An 18,214-nucleotide genomic window follows, 5' to 3' on the forward strand; every position below is an offset into this window, starting at 1 on the left:
ATACAGGCCTGATTGGTGGATTGCTGCAGAGATGGTTGTCCTTCTGGAAGGTTCTCATCTCTCCACAGAGGAATACTGGAGCTCTGACAGAGTGACCATCGGGTTTTTCGTCAGGGAGGTGACGAAAACCCCACATTTGACCTGTAGTGGCCCGAAAGTGGGCCAAATTGGTGCCGGGCCAGCAGGCAAATTGCTATGTTGAACCCTTGATCTGCAGACTGGCTGTAAAAATATAAATTCTGTCATGTGGAAAATAGCAATGATATATGCGCTACTTTGCACCGAGTGTGATTCTTTTCTGTGCAATATTTGTTATGGGTGATTTTTTTTTTTTTTTTTTTTTTTTTTTACCTGAGCCCATCGAATATGGCCATCGGGTATTGCGAGAGCTTTGCCCCTGTCCGTCCGTCCGTCTGTCTGTGCTCAGCATAAGTCCAGTCCTATTACTGCCAGTGTCTTTAAATTCACAGGAACCATTCTTGGGACACAGACCTTGAACAACTTCAAAGATGTCTAACTTTAACAGGTATTTTAAGAGGTTTATAAAAAGTCATATTCTGTTTCAGTCTGTTCTGTTTTGTATTTGAGTGGCAGGGGTGACAGTCAGTCACACCCTGCTCAGTGTGCCGCTCTCGTTGGAGCGACAATGTACAGAATGTGTCTCTTCTCAGATAGATCTCTTTCAGTGCAGCTTCTTGTTCTGACTTTAACACAAAGTTAACACCCAAGTCTTTCATCCCCAACTGTAAATGGTAATCAAAACATTCCAATTGTATCGTTCTGAACTCCTCCGCATCAAACTCCCATTGTGTCAATGTTTACAATGTGCTTGGCGATAACAGGTGAAGTTGCTCATAAACTAAGTTTCTTAAATATTTATTACAGCCACTCTTAAAACTTAAATTATCTTTATAGTTTTATTACTGGTAAAAAATGTTAAATTAATTTAGATGAGATATACTCATTATTTCACAGGAATATATCACAGTTATCTTGGTAACTACTTTTTGCGCACAAATTCATCAAGGACATTGGCCACTGGCTCGTACTAACACAGAATACCCAGAGACTGGCTGGAAGTTCGGCCAAAAGGAGAGCGTCCACTTTTAGCTTGCCATAAGCTAAGCCAGTTTTTGAAACATAATAACACCTCTGAACTTATTTACAAGACATTTTGCAGACGTTGGCATGGTGCTCCTTCCTTCTGCTCTTGTCAAAAGCTCATGTACAGTAGTGTTCAGAATAATAGTAGTGCTATGTGACTAAAAAGATTAATCCAGGTTTTGAGTATATTTCTTATTGTTACATGGGAAACAAGATACCAGTAGATTCAGTATATTCTCACAAATCCAACAAGACCAAGCAATCATGATATGCACACTCTTAAGGCTATGAAATTGGGCTATTAGTAAAAAAAAGTAGAAAAGGGGGTGTTCACAATAATAGTAGCATCTGCTGTTGACGCTACAAACTCAAAACTATTATGTTCAAACTGCTTTTTTAGCAATCCTGTGAATCACTAAACTAGTATTTAGTTGTATAACCACAGTTTTTCATGATTTCTTCACATCTGCGAGGCATTAATTTTTTTTGTTTGGAACCAAGATTTTGCTCATTTACTAGTGTGCTTGGGGTCATTGTCTTGTTGAAACACCCATTTCAAGGGCATGTCCTCTTCAGCATAAGGCAACATGACCTCTTCAAGTATTGTGACATATCCAAACTGATCCATGATACCTGGTATGCGATATATAGTCCCAACACCATAGTAGGAGAAACATGCCCATATCATGATGCTTGCACCACCATGCTTCACTGTCTTCACTGTGAACTGTGGCATGAATTCAGAGTTTGGGGGTCGTCTCACAAACTGTCTGTGGCCCTTGGACCCAAAAAGAACAATTTTACTCTCATCAGTCCACAAAATATTCCTCCATTTCTCTTTAGGCCAGTTGATGTGTTTTTTGGCAAATTGTAACCTCTTCTGCACATGTCTTTTATTTAACAGAGGGAGTTTGCGGGGGATTCTTGCAAATAAATTAGCTTCACACAGGCGTCTTCTAACTGTCACAGCACTTACAGGTAACTCCAGATCTCTTGATCATCCTGGAGCTGATCCATGGGTGAGCCTTTGCCATTCTGGTTATACTTCTATCCATTTTGATGGTTGTTTTCCGTTTTCTTCCACGCGTCCCTGTTTTTTTTTTGTCCATTTTAAAGCATTGGAGATCATTGTAGATGAACAGCCTATAATTTTTTGCACCTGCGTATAAGTTTTCCCCTCTCCAATCAACTTTTTAATCAAACTACGCTGTTCTTCTGAACAATGTCTTGAACATCCCATTTTCCTCAGGCTTTCAAAGAGAAAAGCATGTTCAACAGGTGCTGGCTTCATCCTTACATAGGGGACACCTGAATCACACCTGTTTGTTCCACAAAATTGACGAACTCACTGACTGAATGCCACACTACTATTATTGTGAACACCCCCTTTTCTACTTTTTTTTTTTTTTTTTTTACTAATAGCCCAATTTCATAGCCTTAAGAGTGTGCATATCATGAATGCTTGGTCTTGTTGGATTTGTGAGAATCTACTGAATCTACTGGTACCTTGTTTCCCATGTAACAATAAGAAATACGAGGGCTGTCCGTAAAGTATAGGTCCTTTTTATTTTTTTCAAAAACTATATGGATTTCATTCATATGTTTTTACGTCAGACATGCTTGAACCCTCGTGCGCATGCGTGAGTTTTTCCATGCCTGTCGGTGACGTCATTCACCTGTGAGCACTCCTTGTGGGAGGAGTCGTCCAGCCCCTCGTCGGAATTCCTTTGTCTGAGAAGTTGCTGAGAGACTGGCGCTTTGTTTGATCAAAATTTTTTCTAAACCTGTGAGACACATCGAAGTGGACATGGTTCGAAAAATTAAGCTGGTTTTCAGTGAAAATTTTAACAGCTGGTGAGAGATTTTGAGGTGATTCTGTCACTTTAAGGACTTTTCACAGTGCGAGACGTCGCGCAGCGCTCTCAGGCAGCGTCATCAGCCTGTTTCAAGCTTAAAACTTCCACATTTCAGGCTCTATTGATCCAGGACGTCGTGAGAGAACAGAGAAGTTTCAGAAGAAGTCGGTTTCAGCATTTTATCCGGATATTCCACTGTTAAAGGAGATTTTTTAATGAAAGACGTGCGGACGGGTCCGCGCGTCGGGACGCAGCCGACGCGGCGCGGCGGCACAGGAAAAACACCTCCGTGTTGATAACCATTTGTTAAAATCCAGTTGGCTTTTGATGGCTTTCAGTGGAGTGAGTATATGAGAAATTGTTTATCAGCTGGAGATGTTCCAACTTGTCCTCAAGGCTTCCAACAGAGGTGTTTTTTCCTGTGACGGAGCGTTGCGGCGGCTGCAGCCGACGCTGCAATCCGCCGCACGTCTTCATTAAAAATAATCTCCTTTAACAGTGGAATATCCGGATAAAATGCTGAAACCGACTTCTTCTGAAACTTCTCTGTTCTCTCACGACGTCCTGGATCAATAGAGCCTGAAATGTGGAGGTTTTAAGCTTGAAACAGGCTGATGATGCTGCCTGAGAGCGCTGTGCGACGTCTCGCACTGTGAAAAGTCCTTAAAGCGACAGAATCACCTCAAAATCTCTCACCAGCTGTTAAAATTTTCACTGAAAACCAGCTTAATTTTTCGAACCATGTCCACTTCGATGTGTCTCACAGGTTTAGAAAAAATTTTGATCAAACAAAGCGCCAGTCTCTCAGCAACTTCTCAGACAAAGGAATTCCGACGAGGGGCTGGACGACTCCTCCCACAAGGAGTGCTCACAGGCGAATGACGTCACCGACAGGCATGGAAAAACTCACGCATGCGCACAAGGGTTCAAGCATGTCTGACGTAAAAACATATGAATGAAATCCATATAGTTTTTGAAAAAAATAAAAAGGACCTATACTTTACGGACAGCCCTCGTATACTCAAAACCTGGATTAATCTTTTTAGTCACATAGCACTACTATTATTCTGAACACTACTGTACACGCAGGCACAAAGCCTCCTGCAGATGCCGTTAAAACGTAAATATTGGTTTTGATTGATTGATAGAGGGGCTTTATGTACAAATTGTACGTAAAGCATCTTAATAATTAATTAAACAACTGCAAATTATAAAGAAAACAATGCTCATATGGCCGAGGGTATTTTAACATTGCGTTATTTTTATTTGAGTCATTATTGATGTAAAGGTACTCCTTTAAAGATTCTTCCAAAATGTTTAAGTAGGACTTGGGAAATGATAAGAGTTGTTTTAATGAGCTCACATTCAGGGCACTATGCATTTATTTTGGAACTCTATTAATTGTCTGTCTTGATTTTTGGATGAACTTCAAAGAAAAGAGAGTAGATTTTCGAGGTTTATTTTTGACACAAAGAAAATAGAATGTCTTTTGTACATTTTTTTTTTTATCCTTTTTGAAACATTTTTCCTTCTGTTGAAGGGTGTAATTAACAGATGGACCAAGACAAAGGAAACAGCTGAGGAGGAATTTAGGTTTAATATCTCAGTTTTCCTTTTCATGTATATTCATTTCACCCTCCACATGTCGTGTGAATAGTGTGTATTGTCTGTGCTCCTGGCCTGCTTGTATGGCACTAATCACATCATCGTGCAGCTGTTCTGTGGTTCAGCTTTCTGCAGGATGTTGCAAAATAATCTGAGAGGTTTGAGAGGAAATAGGCACTGATACAGCAAGAACATTATTTGACATTTTACAAGATTCTTCACTGGATTACTCCTGCTCATATCTGTGATGACACCGACAGTAGGTAATCCATCTGTGTAACCTGAGTGTTATTGTGCACACAGTTGATACCTCCTATAAGATTAAAGCTCTATTGAAGTCATGTAACTCACTTGTGGCACCATGCTGGAATATTTCCGAACACTGATCTTATTCAGTGTTTGTAACCCTACACTTCTCACTACCTCACTCGGTAATTATCTTACATCTGTCACAAAGCTGAAGCAATTCCACATTACTGTAGTGGATGCGAACTTTTTAATTTGATTTTTAGTGCTTTCACACAAAAGTTAAAAATTGTCGTTGAACTTCTTGGATATAAATCTTCCTTGAAGTTTATGGAGCACTTTGTTCCTCAGTTTGATTGACTAATGTACTGCCGTGGGGATCATTTTCTCTCATGGAGTGAAACCAGTCATCCTTAAATGGGCTGGGTACATTAGAACTGCTGCTTCTATAAGGATTTCAAAAGCTCATCCCATTATGCACTCTGCTCTTGATAGCGCTGCTGACTTCCAGGTTGGAAATATCTCCATCATCTAAGCAAGATTGGTTTCCAGTGGATTGGAGTGCTTGATGCTTGGTGTGAGCCATATGCCGAGCAGAGCTCGGGCCACATTGGCAGTGATTAAGAATGACCTTATCCTCGCGGAGAGTGGACTAAACAGCAATAAAATGAAAAACCAGCGCTAGTGAGATTTCTCAAATGAATACCGTGACAGTGGTATGACCGTAGCCAAATTGCAAATCTTAATGTTCTGTGATACCTCAAGGATTGTGATTTGCTTCTGTGATATATTTCAGTTTTGCGCTTCATTACTTTTTCCTGTGACCTCATTTAGAAGCTTTATAATCCGTAGTGCAGTGTCACAATGAATTGTGCACTCGTTATAATGGCTTAAAAACAATTACTAATGGAAATTCAACATCCTTAAATGATCATACATTTGTTTAGTGACCATTTGTTTTATATCTTATTTGCTTGAATTTAGCAGAACATTGATATTAATTCATATGAATAAAGAGCTGGCTGTAGTTTTGAAACATTGCTTATAATGGCTGTTCTCTTAGTAAATCTTTTGAAAAGTGGAAATTATATTAGTTTTTCTTATTTGTATGGATAGTAATTTTATTTAGACCCTTTGCCTCAGCCTGAATTGTTAAAGTTGAGTTGTGATGGAAGAAACGAGGAGTAGCATGCTGGCATGGGTTTGGAAAAGTACTTGAGTCATCCCTCTAAAAAGCTTTTGATGGCTTCCTGGTGTCTGGGCGGCACAGACGGAGTCAGACTGTGGTTTGACTCATTGGCAGATTTGGGTACATATTGGCATTAAGACTGGTGCTGTATTTAATGACATTTTATACTTTTGATGGATAATGATGATGTTTTTGTTCTTGATTTGACATTTATTGTCCTTTTTGTGCAATGAAAACAATGCAGAAAATATTGACTTCTGAATCAAATATCTCAGGAACTCACATTGCCACGCAATTATCTTGAGCTCAAAAAGTCAAATAAGAAAGGAGTTATCAATTCAAGAAAGTTTTTATCTGGCAGCAGACATTTTAAAGTGCAATACACAAAGTGTAGGCTCTCGACTTTGCTCTCCACCTAAACAAAGTCACTGGCAGCACTGGTAAGGAAAAACCCTATTTTCAGGGGGAAAAAACCCTCAAGCAGACCAGACTCAAAATGGTGGCCATCTGCTTAAACAATTCTGTCAAATCAACTCACAAAACACAAAACAAGATAGGCACAAACATAGCTAGGTCCGTAAATATTTGGACAGTGACCCAATTTTTGGTGATTTTGCATTTTTACCCCCACCACAATGGAGATGAAATGAAACAGTCAGGATGTGATTATAGTGTTGACTTTCAGCTTTAATTCAAAGATATCAACAAAAACATCACATTAACTATTAAGGAATTTCTGTATGTCGTCCCTCCATTTTTCAGAGGTACTATGTAATTGGACAACCTAAATATTGTGATTTAATACAAATCATCACTTTTACAGCCAGTTGTCTTTAGTCAGCTCAGAGAATGGATACATGAACATTTCCAAGTCACTGAATAGGCTTTCTTTACATCAGTTTTTAAGAAATACAAACAGCATAGTACTGTGTTGTAAATGGGTCTGGAGTAGGCAGTTCTCAAAACTGAGTGATGTTGCAGGGATAACATGAGTGAGGGATGCCACCAAGACACGCATGACAACTCTGAAGGAGTGACAGGTTTCTATACTTTTGAGTGGATAAACTGTGAGTTGTGCAACTTTTGTCTGTTGTGCCACTAATCACAGCTTTGTGATGTAGTGGCACAGAGAGGAATTTTCACACAAAAACAGGTAAAATCTTTTTTTGGACAAACTGTAGCTAAACTTTCACATCTTTTTCAGAAAATCCTCTCTGTTGTACTCCACCATGAAACCATTTAACTGGTGACGCAGCAGACAAAAGTTGCATTAAGCAGTTTCTCAAGGCAGAAAAGCCTATATTGCTTTCATCATTGTCATGCATGTCTTGGTGGCTTCCCTCACTAGTGTCCTTCTCACACTTTGACTAATTTATTATTGCAGTGGCTATTCCAGATATGTTTACCATACAGTAACATACTGTTTCCTTTGTGTATTTCTTAAAGATTGATATAATTGAAATTCATGTTCAGTCACTTGGAAATGTTCATGTATTCCTCCTGACCTGTCCAAACAAAACTCGCTGGAAGAGTCATGACTTGTATTCAGTTTGTTCAATTATTTATGGCCTCTGAAAATGGAAGCACCATGCCTAAAAATGGCTGTAATTCCTAAATGGTGTATGCCATAATTTTGTTAAACCTCTAGAAATAAAGCTGAAAGTCATCAATACACCGTGATTGTTTCATTTATGGACCTGGTTTTGTAACAGTATGACTGCTAGCAGAATCAAATTAACACACTGTCTTTTTGATGCCGCGGAAAAGTTAACATAAATTAATACACAACAGTAAAGATGTAGATGTAGGTTTATCATTGCTGTTATGGGAGTTTAGTGATGAAGTTCGATTCCTGCCTACATCATCTGCTGAATCCATAAATAAAAACAAGTCAGATGTAGGTGGAACTACAGAAGACAGCAGTGTTGAAATGAACTAATGCTGCTGGATCATGATGCTTCATCAGTTTTGCAGAGGGGTGGGGATTTTCCATCACAGCATCATTTCTGTTGGTTGCTCATTTCAGGTCTTTTATGTTGAAATGGAAAGTACCCCCACTGACACAGGCATCCAGGAACTGTTCACAGTAACTAAGAAACGAATACTGCAGTGTAGAATAGTCTCTAAATGAGGAGTACTACGCCAACTTGCTGGACAAAGCTATCAAGGCAGAAATCTTGGGTCAGTTGACAAAAGGTATCTTGTTTGTCAGAACAACACCCTCCTCACATTGCCATGGTGACTGCATGCCTGTGAATTTGATCATATTGAACACCTACAGTTCCTGGTCTGCCTTATTGGCATCACTTGAATTTTAAGTATAATTTACCTGTTTGGAAACAACATAGGGGTTGACAGAAAAACATATATATAAGAGGGTGGGTAGGTGAATATATTAATCCGTCCCAGCCTACAAACAATCACAAATATGACATAAAATATGCAACAGTACTGGAATGAAAAAAAAAAAACCGTAAGGAACATATATTCTATCCATTGAATACCACATGTTTGATGGATAGAACATATGGCTAGGTATAATATTACAACATTTCACCTGTACTGAAGATTACTGAAAGCAAACTCAAACACTGTTCAGAAGCATCAAAATATTTGCAACATCTGTTTTTCCGAAAGTCTTGTGCTGCCATCTGCTGAACATTGACATCTGTTAGACTTTTCAGGATTATGCATCTGTATCAATTATGAATTTCATATTTAAAGGCTACTGTCATTCTACTGTTTTCACACATGATCTGGATAGATGTCAGATTTAAGTAGAGTAGGTATTGTTTAGTACTTGGCTTGGGGTCCTTTTCGGAATACCAGGTGCTGTACATTTGCTTCTCCATGTAGAACAGAAGTTGTACCAGGAATGGCACTGACATATAACTTGAACCAAATCTTTATGTGGATCTCAACTGGGGAAAGCTGAAAGACAAGAAACAAAACAACAACAAAAACAACAATAAAGGCTACTTTCATTGCAAGGTCCGTTTATGTCCTTGCAAGTATGTTGCTTGTTTTAAATATGTTTAGAAATAACTACAATTGAACCAGTTGTGTGTAATTGCAATATTTAATAAAATGTGGAAATTTGCAGAACAAAAAATTATTTCCCTTTGTGAAATATACTGTGCAGCCAGAAAGTATTCACAGCATTTCACTTTTTCCACATGTTGTTAAGTTACAGCTTTATTCCAAAATGGAGGAAATTTATTTTCTTCCTAAAAATTCTACACCCAATACTCCATAATGGAAATGTGAAAAAAGTTTTGTTTTGCAAATGTATTTAAAATAAAAAAACAACAACAACTAAGAAATCACGTGTACATAAGTATTCACAGCCTTTGCCATGAAGTTCAGAATTGAGCTCAGGCACATCTTGTTTCCACTGAACATCCTTGAGATGTTTCTACAGCTTAACTGGAGTCCATCTGGGGTAAACTCAGTTGATTGGACATGAGTTGGAATGGCAGACACCTGTCTACATATGAGGTCCCACAGTTGACAGTGCATGTTAGAGCACAAACCAAACATGAAGTCAAAGGAATTGTCTGTAGACCTCTGAGACAGGATTGTCTTGAGGCACAAATCTGGGGAAGGGTACAGAAATATTTTTGTTGCTTTGAAGTTCCCATTGAACACAGTGGCCTCCATCATCCATAAATGGAAGAAGTTCAGATCCACCAGGACTGTTCCTTGTGCTGGCTGCCCTTCTAAACTGAGTGATAGGGGGAGAAGGGCCTTAGTCAGGGAGGTGAGCAAAAACCCGATGGTCACTCTGTCAGAGTTCTAGTATTCCTCTGTGGAGAGAGAAGAACCTTCCAGAAGGACAACCATCTCTGCAGCAATCCATCAGTCAGACCTGAATGGTAGAGTGACCAGACGAAAGCCACTCCTTAGTAAACAGCACGTGGCAGCCCACCTGGAGTTTGCCAAAAGGCACCTGAAGGACTCTCAGACCATGAGAAACAAAATTCTCTGGTCTGATGAGACAAAGATTGAATTTTTTGGCGTGGATGCCAAGCATCATGTTTGGTGGAAACCAGGTACCATCCCTACAGTGAAGCATGGTGGTGGCAGCATTGTGCTGTGGGGATGTTATTCAGCAGCAGGAACTGGGAGACTAGTAAGGATAGAGGGAAAGATAAATGAAGGATTGTACAGAGACACCCTGGATGAAAACCTGCTCCAGAGCGCTCTTGACCTCAGACTGGGGTGATGGTTCATCTTTCAGCATAACAACGACCCTAAGCACACAGCCAAGATATCAAAGGAGTGACTTCAGGACAACTCTGTGAATGTTCTTGAGTGGCCCATCCAGAGCCCAGACCTGAAACTGATTGAACATCTCTGGACAGATCTGAAAATGGCTGTGCACTGACACTTCCATCCAACCTGATGGAGCTTGAGAGGTGCTGCAAAGAGGAATGGGCAAAGTTGCCAAAAATAGGTGCACCAAGCTTGTGGCATCATATTCAAGAAGACCTGAGACTGCAATTGCTGCCAAAGGTGCATCAACAGAGTATTGTGCAAAGGGTATGAATAATTACATACATATGATTTCTTTGATATTTTTATTTTTAATAACTTTGCAAAAATAAAAAAAAAGCTTTTTAGTGTTGTCATTATGGGGTGTTGTGAGTAGAACTTTGAGGGGAAAAAAATTTATTTACTCCATTATGGAATAAAGCTGGAATATAACAAGTGCTGTGAATTCTTTAGGGATTCACCGTACAATGCACATTTATTGACACCCTTTGATAAATTTACAGTAAATCATCATTTTCTCAGCTAGCTTTCCTCACACACATCAAAGACTCGAGCATTTTCACATAATTACAGAATATGTTTTGGACTTCAATTGTTTCAATCATAAAGAAATACACTCAACAAAAATATAAACGCAACACTTTTGGTTTTGCTCCCATTTTGTATGAGATGAACTCAAAGATCTAAAACCTTTTCCACATACACAATATCACCATTTCCCTCAAATATTGTTCACAAACCAGTCTAAATCTGTGATAGTGAGCACTTCTCCTTTGCTGAGATAATCCATCCCACCTCACAGGTGTGCCATACAAAGATGCTGATTAGACACCATGATTCATGCACAGGTGTGCCTTAGACTGCCCACAGTAAAAGGCCACTCTGAAAGGTGCAGTTTTATCACACAGCACAATGCCACAGATGTCACGAGATTTGAGGGAGCGTGCATTTGGCATGCTGACAGCAGGAATGTCAACCAGAGCTGTTGCTCGTGTATTGAATGTGCATTTCTCTACCATAAGCCGTCTCCAAAGGCGTTTCAGAGAATTTGGCAGTACATCCAACCAGCCTCACAACCGCAGACCACATGTAACCACACCAGCCCAGGACCTCCACATCCAGCATGTTCACCTCCAAGATCGTCTGAGACCAGCCACTCGGACAGCTGCTGAAACAATCGGTTTGCATAACCAAAGAATTTCTGCACAGACTGTCAGAAACCATTTCAGGGAAGCTCATCTGCATGCTCGTCGTCCTCATCGGAGTCTCGACCTGACTCCAGTTCGTTGTCGTAACCGACTTGAGTGGGAAAATGCTCACATTCGCTGGCGTTTGGCACATTGGAGAGATGTTCTCTTCACAGATGAATCCCGGTTCACACTGTCCAGGGCAGATGGCAGACAGCGTGTGTGGCGTCGTGTGGGTGAGCGGTTTTCTGATGTCAGTGTTGTGGATCGAGTGGCCCATGGTGGGGTTATGGTATGGGCAGGCATCTGTTATGGACGAAGAACACAGGTGCATTTTATTGATGGCATTTTGAATGCACAGAGATACCGTGACGAGATCCTGAGGCCCATTGTTGTGCCATACATCCAAGAACATCACCTCGTTGCAGCAGGATAATGCACAGCCCCATGTTGCAAGGATCTGTACACAATTCTTGGAAGCTGAAAATGGCCCAGTTCTTGCATGGCCGGCATACTCACCGGACATGTCACCCATTGAGCATGTTTGGGATGCTCTGGACAGGCGTATACGACAGCGTGTACCAGTTCCTGCCAATATCCAGCAACTTCGCACAGCCATTGAAGAGGAGTGGACCAACATTCCACAGGCCACAATTGACAACCTGATCAACTCTATGCGAAGGAGATGTGTTGCACTGCATGAGGCAAATGGTGGTCACACCAGATACTGACTGGTATCCCCCCCCCAATAAAACAAAACTGCACCTTTCAGAGTGGCCTTTTATTGAGGACAGTCTAAGGCACACCTGTGCACTAATCATGGTGTCTAATCAGCATGTTGGTATGGCACACCTGTGAGGTGGGATGGATTATCTCAGCAAAGGAGAAGTGCTCACTATCACAGATTTAGACTGGTTTGTGAACAATATTTGAGGGAAATGGTGATTTTGTGTATGTGGAAAAAGTTTTAGATCTTTGAGTTCATCTCATGCAATATTGGAGCAAAACCAAAAGTGTTGCGTTTATATTTTTGTTGAGTGTACATCCAGTGTGATACTGTATGGTAAATCTGTCTAGAGCTGACAGATCTTAAAAGCTTATTGACAGTGCAAGATGGAGACTATATTGGAGCAGATAATTATGCATTTTGTGATTAAAAGCATGACATTTGATCTACATATTGCCAACGGTATTCCAAATAAAATTGGATATTGAGCCATCATGAATTTTGAATATGTCACCCATGGCAGCCTATTTTCAAAATGAAAAAAAAAAAAAAAAATGGTCCAGTCATACTGAAAAATATACAACATTATTTGTCTGATCATAGTGACTTTAAAAATGTATAGTTTGACCTATCTATGTCTGATTGCTTTGGGGTTAAAACAGCAAAAAGGATGACAAAGGTAAATTTCAGTTTGTACAGGACTTGTACAGGACTAAAGTTGCTCCATTTTTGGCAAAAAAAAAAAAAAAAAAAAAAGTGCAAATTATTGGTTGTGCTAATAGGATTACTAAATGGACTATGTTGACTGTTTGGTCTGCAACGTCCATTGGATTCTGTGACATATTTCAATTTGTTTTCATTTATATAGCACCAAATCACAACAAAGTTGCCTCAAGTAAGGTCTAACCTTACCAACCCCCAGAGCAAGCACACAGGTGACAGTGGTCCAGAAAATCTCCCTCACTTTGGGGAGTGACGGACAGTCAAACACTACCACTGGTGACATCCAAAACCAACCCAACTGAGCTTCAAACTCTCACTTCAGAAGACCTTTATGTGATGTTACAAAGAGTTTGTACATTAACTGTACAGTCAGATTTTTTTCCCCCCTTCCTGCTGTCAGTAATGTGCTTGCTCATAAGGTGGGCAAGTTGTAGTCCTTACTTGTGTCGTACTTTGAGATGACTTTGGCACTATATAAATCAGTAGAATTGTTGTGTGCATCATCCTCTACTGTTAACAGGAGTTTTTCTGTTTGTAGGTGAAGCATGAGGCAGCAGTTGCCGGCACAAATTAACCCAACCTGTTTTCCTCCACTAGCTGATCAACTACAGTTAAATGTTGGTTGTTATAGAAACATTACAATTTGGTAATGGCAACATAATTGAACCCATAACACAATACTTCAAAACATCATAGCTGATATGGGAAGCAAGCTGCAGTGCTTTCATATACTTGTCAAATAGTAAACGTGCCTGTTTCTATTTTGTCCAGACTATCTGGGATAAATCCCTGATATGTGGCAGTGGAGGTGAAGTATGGTTGAAGGAAAGCAAATGGTTTTGTCGGCACTCACTCCTCGTGAACGTAATGTTTTCCCTCTGAAAAGCAGCGAGACTGACTCGGCTGTTTCATGTCAATTTTGGAAGTCCCCGCTTCTCATCTTAGGTCCATGATCACAAAGGGGAAAAAAACCTTTGCAAAAACTAAAAATAGTCACTTTCATGATTTGCAGTAAGATGCAATTCAGACATACAGGATGCATGATCTCACACAGCAAACTTTAAAACTAAAGCAAAGATAAAAGTCGCCCTCCCATCCACATTGACTTTTTTTTTTCAGATTTTGTTTTTTAAATGCAACTTTCTGTGTTATTTTGTATTTCTTCATATTGTTCAGTCGTAACATTGTTAAGTTCCTTCAGACATCTGTTTTTTCCCCTGCAGTGCCTTGTCTGATGATGCTGACCTGCGGTTCCAATCTACGCTTGAAGACCATGCTGCCCCTCCTGCTGCCCACAGTGCTGGTCGTCCAAACTCTTGGTGGGTGTTGCCCATTGTGTACAGTTAGATCTGAGTCACAATGGGGTGGGGAATGCCACTGACTTTTTAACAATGTGCCCTATGGGGCTTGTTAGTGTCTTCAAAGGCTTCATATGGATGAGGAGGGAGGCAGGGGGTTCAAACAAGGCTCCCCACAAATAATAGGCAGGTGTTTTTAAGATCTAATCCATCCAGTGGGCCTGATAGACATGTTTTTATCCACATGTCTGAGTACCTAAGGCTGTTAAAAATTTCACTGTAATTCTTTTAAGTTTGAGTTTACAGGGTTACGACTTTAAGATATAGGAATATGTTTTGTTTTTGCACTCGATTTGTAATTCTGCTTGTAAAACAGAATAGCTTTGACCTATTCTGCAAAGGTAAAGAGAGTGCCTTGGGCGATGGTGAGGTGTTGAAATGTTAAAAAAAGAAGCTTACAGTGCAGTTTTGATTCTGCTGTGACTCAGAGTGTGGTGTGGAAGTCATGTGCTTATATTCATAATATAAAAGTGAATCAGAGAGGTGGAACTGAAGTATCACTTCTGTAGGAGTACTGATAGAAAAGCATGTCATCAATACAAAAGAAACAAGTAGCTTGGGCTGACTCAATTGTGTATCACGACATGATATATAAAAGAAAAGAAGTGTGCATGTCAAAATGAGGTAGCAACCATATATTTTTTTCTCTGCCTGTATGTGGATGATGCATTGTGAACAATCAAATTTCATACTAGGTGATGTGATGGATTTAAGATTCTGGAAGTCGCACCTAGCAAAAAGGTGAAAACAAAGTAAGTCCTCTCTCAAACAATTCAAAAGAATTTTTTTGTAAGCCAAAAGTGGAAACACAGTGTAATAGCCCGTAGTTGATCTGTGATCAGTACAGACCACACCCCACAATTTGGCACGCATATGAACTGCAGATTCAGTGTGGAGTTAAACTCTCTGGGGTCCAAGGGCATTTTACTGATTTTACCATACCTGGAAAAAAAAACCCTTTTTGGATACTTGTGTATAGTGTAATGCCCATTTATTGCTTATCAAAATGTTCAGAACCATTGCAGCTTTCTGAATGTGACAAATATTTTAAAACACTGTGTAAAATATGTCATTTGGCTCTAATGCTAAAACTATGAAACGTGTTTTTAGAAATTCTTCAAATCGTTAGTTAATATATATGCATTTTTATTCATGTATACAAACAGTTTTGGTGTTAGAAATGTATTTTCCCTTACCAAAAAATAGTACTGATAAGTATATAAAAAGTAAACTGGAAGTATACTTGAAACATACTTGCATGTACTACTTTTTGGTAAGGGTTCTGCAGTTTTTAGGTCACAAAAGTAGCATAATATATGTAAAAGATTTTAAAACGATGTATAATGAACACAAAAAACTAATTTGTAGTTTCAAGAAGTAGTCAAAAGACGTTGCTGTGATGTTCTGTTGCTGATCAATTTATAGAAATATGTAAAAAAAAAAAAAAACAGACTTGGAGGTGTCAGATTGTCCGTGGACCCAAGAGGGTTAAATAATAATAGTGTGGAATACAGAACAAAGCAGACAGCCTTTGCTGCTTTGTGATCTGTTTGAGGCAGGCTGGTGCAGATGCACGTCAGGGTCCAAGCACAGAAAGAATAACTCCAAAATATCAGGATTTGAGCATGGAGACTGGATTGTGCCTTCCCCGTACTTACTCATACGAAGCACCCTGGGTTAACCTATGTTGTGATTTGTTGCTGCATAAAATATTGAATTGTGTTCCCTGACCATGTGTGGTACCATGGTGCCTGAGAGTCCAATGAGCTCTGGGAGGAAAAAAATCCCAACTTTTGCAGTGTGTGTGTCTGTTTGGGATGACTCTGTGTGGCCAAGCCACAGGAATAAGATTTCAGTATCTAGCAAGATGTTCTGTTTCATTTAAACATAGGACACCTTGCTTTCATTCAGAACAGAATGAGTAAAAGTTTCCTTGCATTCTTTAATAAATATGAAGCCAAGTTATATTTGTCCCTTTTTCCTGATCTGACCAATAATCCAAGCCATGGCTGAAAACCGTGCTCGAATCTGACCCTTGAGTTTTGTGAGCCGTTGCACCTCTAGTCACAGGTAAAATACTGGCTCATTTATCAGTGTCAGGGATTGGGCCAGGTCAGGGCGTTGAACCCTTATTTTTCCCCTTTTCGTGGTTTCCCGTCACCTGCCGGGCTTGACAATCAGGCAAAACATTATAATTTGATAAGACACTGTACTTTCAGGTTGAGCTGACAGAACCTCCTGTCAGCCATCAGTGGCACATTTCAATCTTGCCTCAGTAGACCTCAGCATCTTCAGCGGTTCATTAGGGACCTGTTCTCTCACAGCACAAATGAGCCTCCGGCCTGCTCATTACTGGCTGTGTGGCATCCAATGCTTTAACTCGCTGCTCTCACCGGGAGGGACGAAGAGGAGGAGGACATGTCAGGAACTGATGGAGCTCTTTAACTCACGGGTAATGGGCTATTGTAGCTCACGCAGTGATTCACTTTCTCTCTGCTAACTGGAGCACTAAGTGAATTAGTTGCAGTCTAGTTTGATGCTTCAGTCTGCACACATAACACTGTAATGTGATACAAACGCAGAGTGTGCTTTGTGGAGCTGATAAAGCTGTCTTATTTAATTTAGCGTAATATTAGAAACTGTAGCTGTTCCACCAGCATCAGAAATAGCTTCATGCTCATGTCAGGACATTAATCCTGCAGTGACTTAACATTTGTTTAGTTTTCAAAAACACACACACCAGTAATTATCTGGTTAAATAATTAAAGCCCACTTTGATTGTCATGTTGTGTTTATTTTGGCCACACAGGCTGAAGACTTAAAGATTTAATAAATGTAATGTACAGCCATATTTGAGATTTTTACCTCAGCCAACCTACATGTGATGGTGACAGTTACATGATCACATACATGTATGTGTGAGCGATTGCTATGTTCTGCCCTTGATAATACCTCGTCATCAAACCCAAGTGGACAGCAACATAATTAACAGGTAGTTGGAAGATTCAGTTGACAACTTATTTTAGCTGAAAGTGAGTGGCACAGTGAAAAGAAAGTAAAAATGGAAATACTCCCCCAATCCCAATGCATGATGGGAAGATCAGGCTGGCCAAAATTAACAAAAGATGAGTAGATGCAATCCTGGCATAGAGATCAATCTATAACAAAAATCTGCACCCCCAATACAACCCCCCCCCCCCCCCCCCAAATAAACAAAAACAAATTTCAATTTATTTTAATTTATGTAGTGCCAAATCACACCAGAGTTGCCTCAAGGTGCTTCACACAAGTAAGGTCTAACCTTACCAACCCCTAGAGCAAGCACACAGGCGACAGTGGTAAGGAAAAACTCCCTCTGATGATTTGAGGACGAAACCTCAAGCAGACCGGACTCAGAGGGGTGACCCTCTGCTTGGACCATGCTACCAACACAATAGACAATACAGTCCATGATGGTGTCTGGGACTGCAGGCCTGCAGAGGAAAACACCCACTCCCATCTCTGGATGGAGCCACACCTTAAACAGAGAAAAAAAAACAGAATCAGGGGGCAGAAAGACCACAAATAAAGTATAATTTATCAGCATTTAGCAACAAGAAAAACAGGAGAAATAATAAGGTGATTGCCAGCCACAAGCCCCAAGCTTCAATAAAAAACCCAGACTTTAGATAAAGTTGAGGCCACAGCTCACTGTCTTTACTAATAAAATGAATTTAAAAGGGTAGAAAAGCATTGTAAGATACTATGCCAATATGCCAGCTATATGAAAGGGAAAATAAGTGCTTCTTATGTCTGGACTTGAAAGTCTCTACAGAATCTGTCTGTTTTATTGACGCATGGAGATCATTCCACAAAGCAGATGCACGACAAGAGAAAGCTCTGTGACCCGCAGACTTTTTATTTACCCTAGGGACACAAAGTAGTCCTACACCCTGAGAACGCAG

General features: G+C 40.0%; 1 protein-coding gene across 1 annotated transcript in view; it reads left to right on the forward strand.

Moving 5' to 3' along the window:
- The window catches only part of cd276 (CD276 molecule), a 340,196-nt gene that overhangs the window by 22,050 nt on the left and 299,932 nt on the right, over positions 1 to 18,214 (forward strand). The window contains exon 2 of the mRNA XM_034186696.1: positions 14,136 to 14,231. Within this exon, the coding sequence (XP_034042587.1) occupies positions 14,147 to 14,231 (85 nt within the window). The 5' untranslated portion in view covers positions 14,136 to 14,146. The remainder of the gene's footprint in view (positions 1 to 14,135; positions 14,232 to 18,214) is intronic.

This window comes from Thalassophryne amazonica, chromosome 2, assembly GCF_902500255.1.
Source record: "Thalassophryne amazonica chromosome 2, fThaAma1.1, whole genome shotgun sequence".
Taxonomy (NCBI): domain Eukaryota; kingdom Metazoa; phylum Chordata; class Actinopteri; order Batrachoidiformes; family Batrachoididae; genus Thalassophryne; species Thalassophryne amazonica.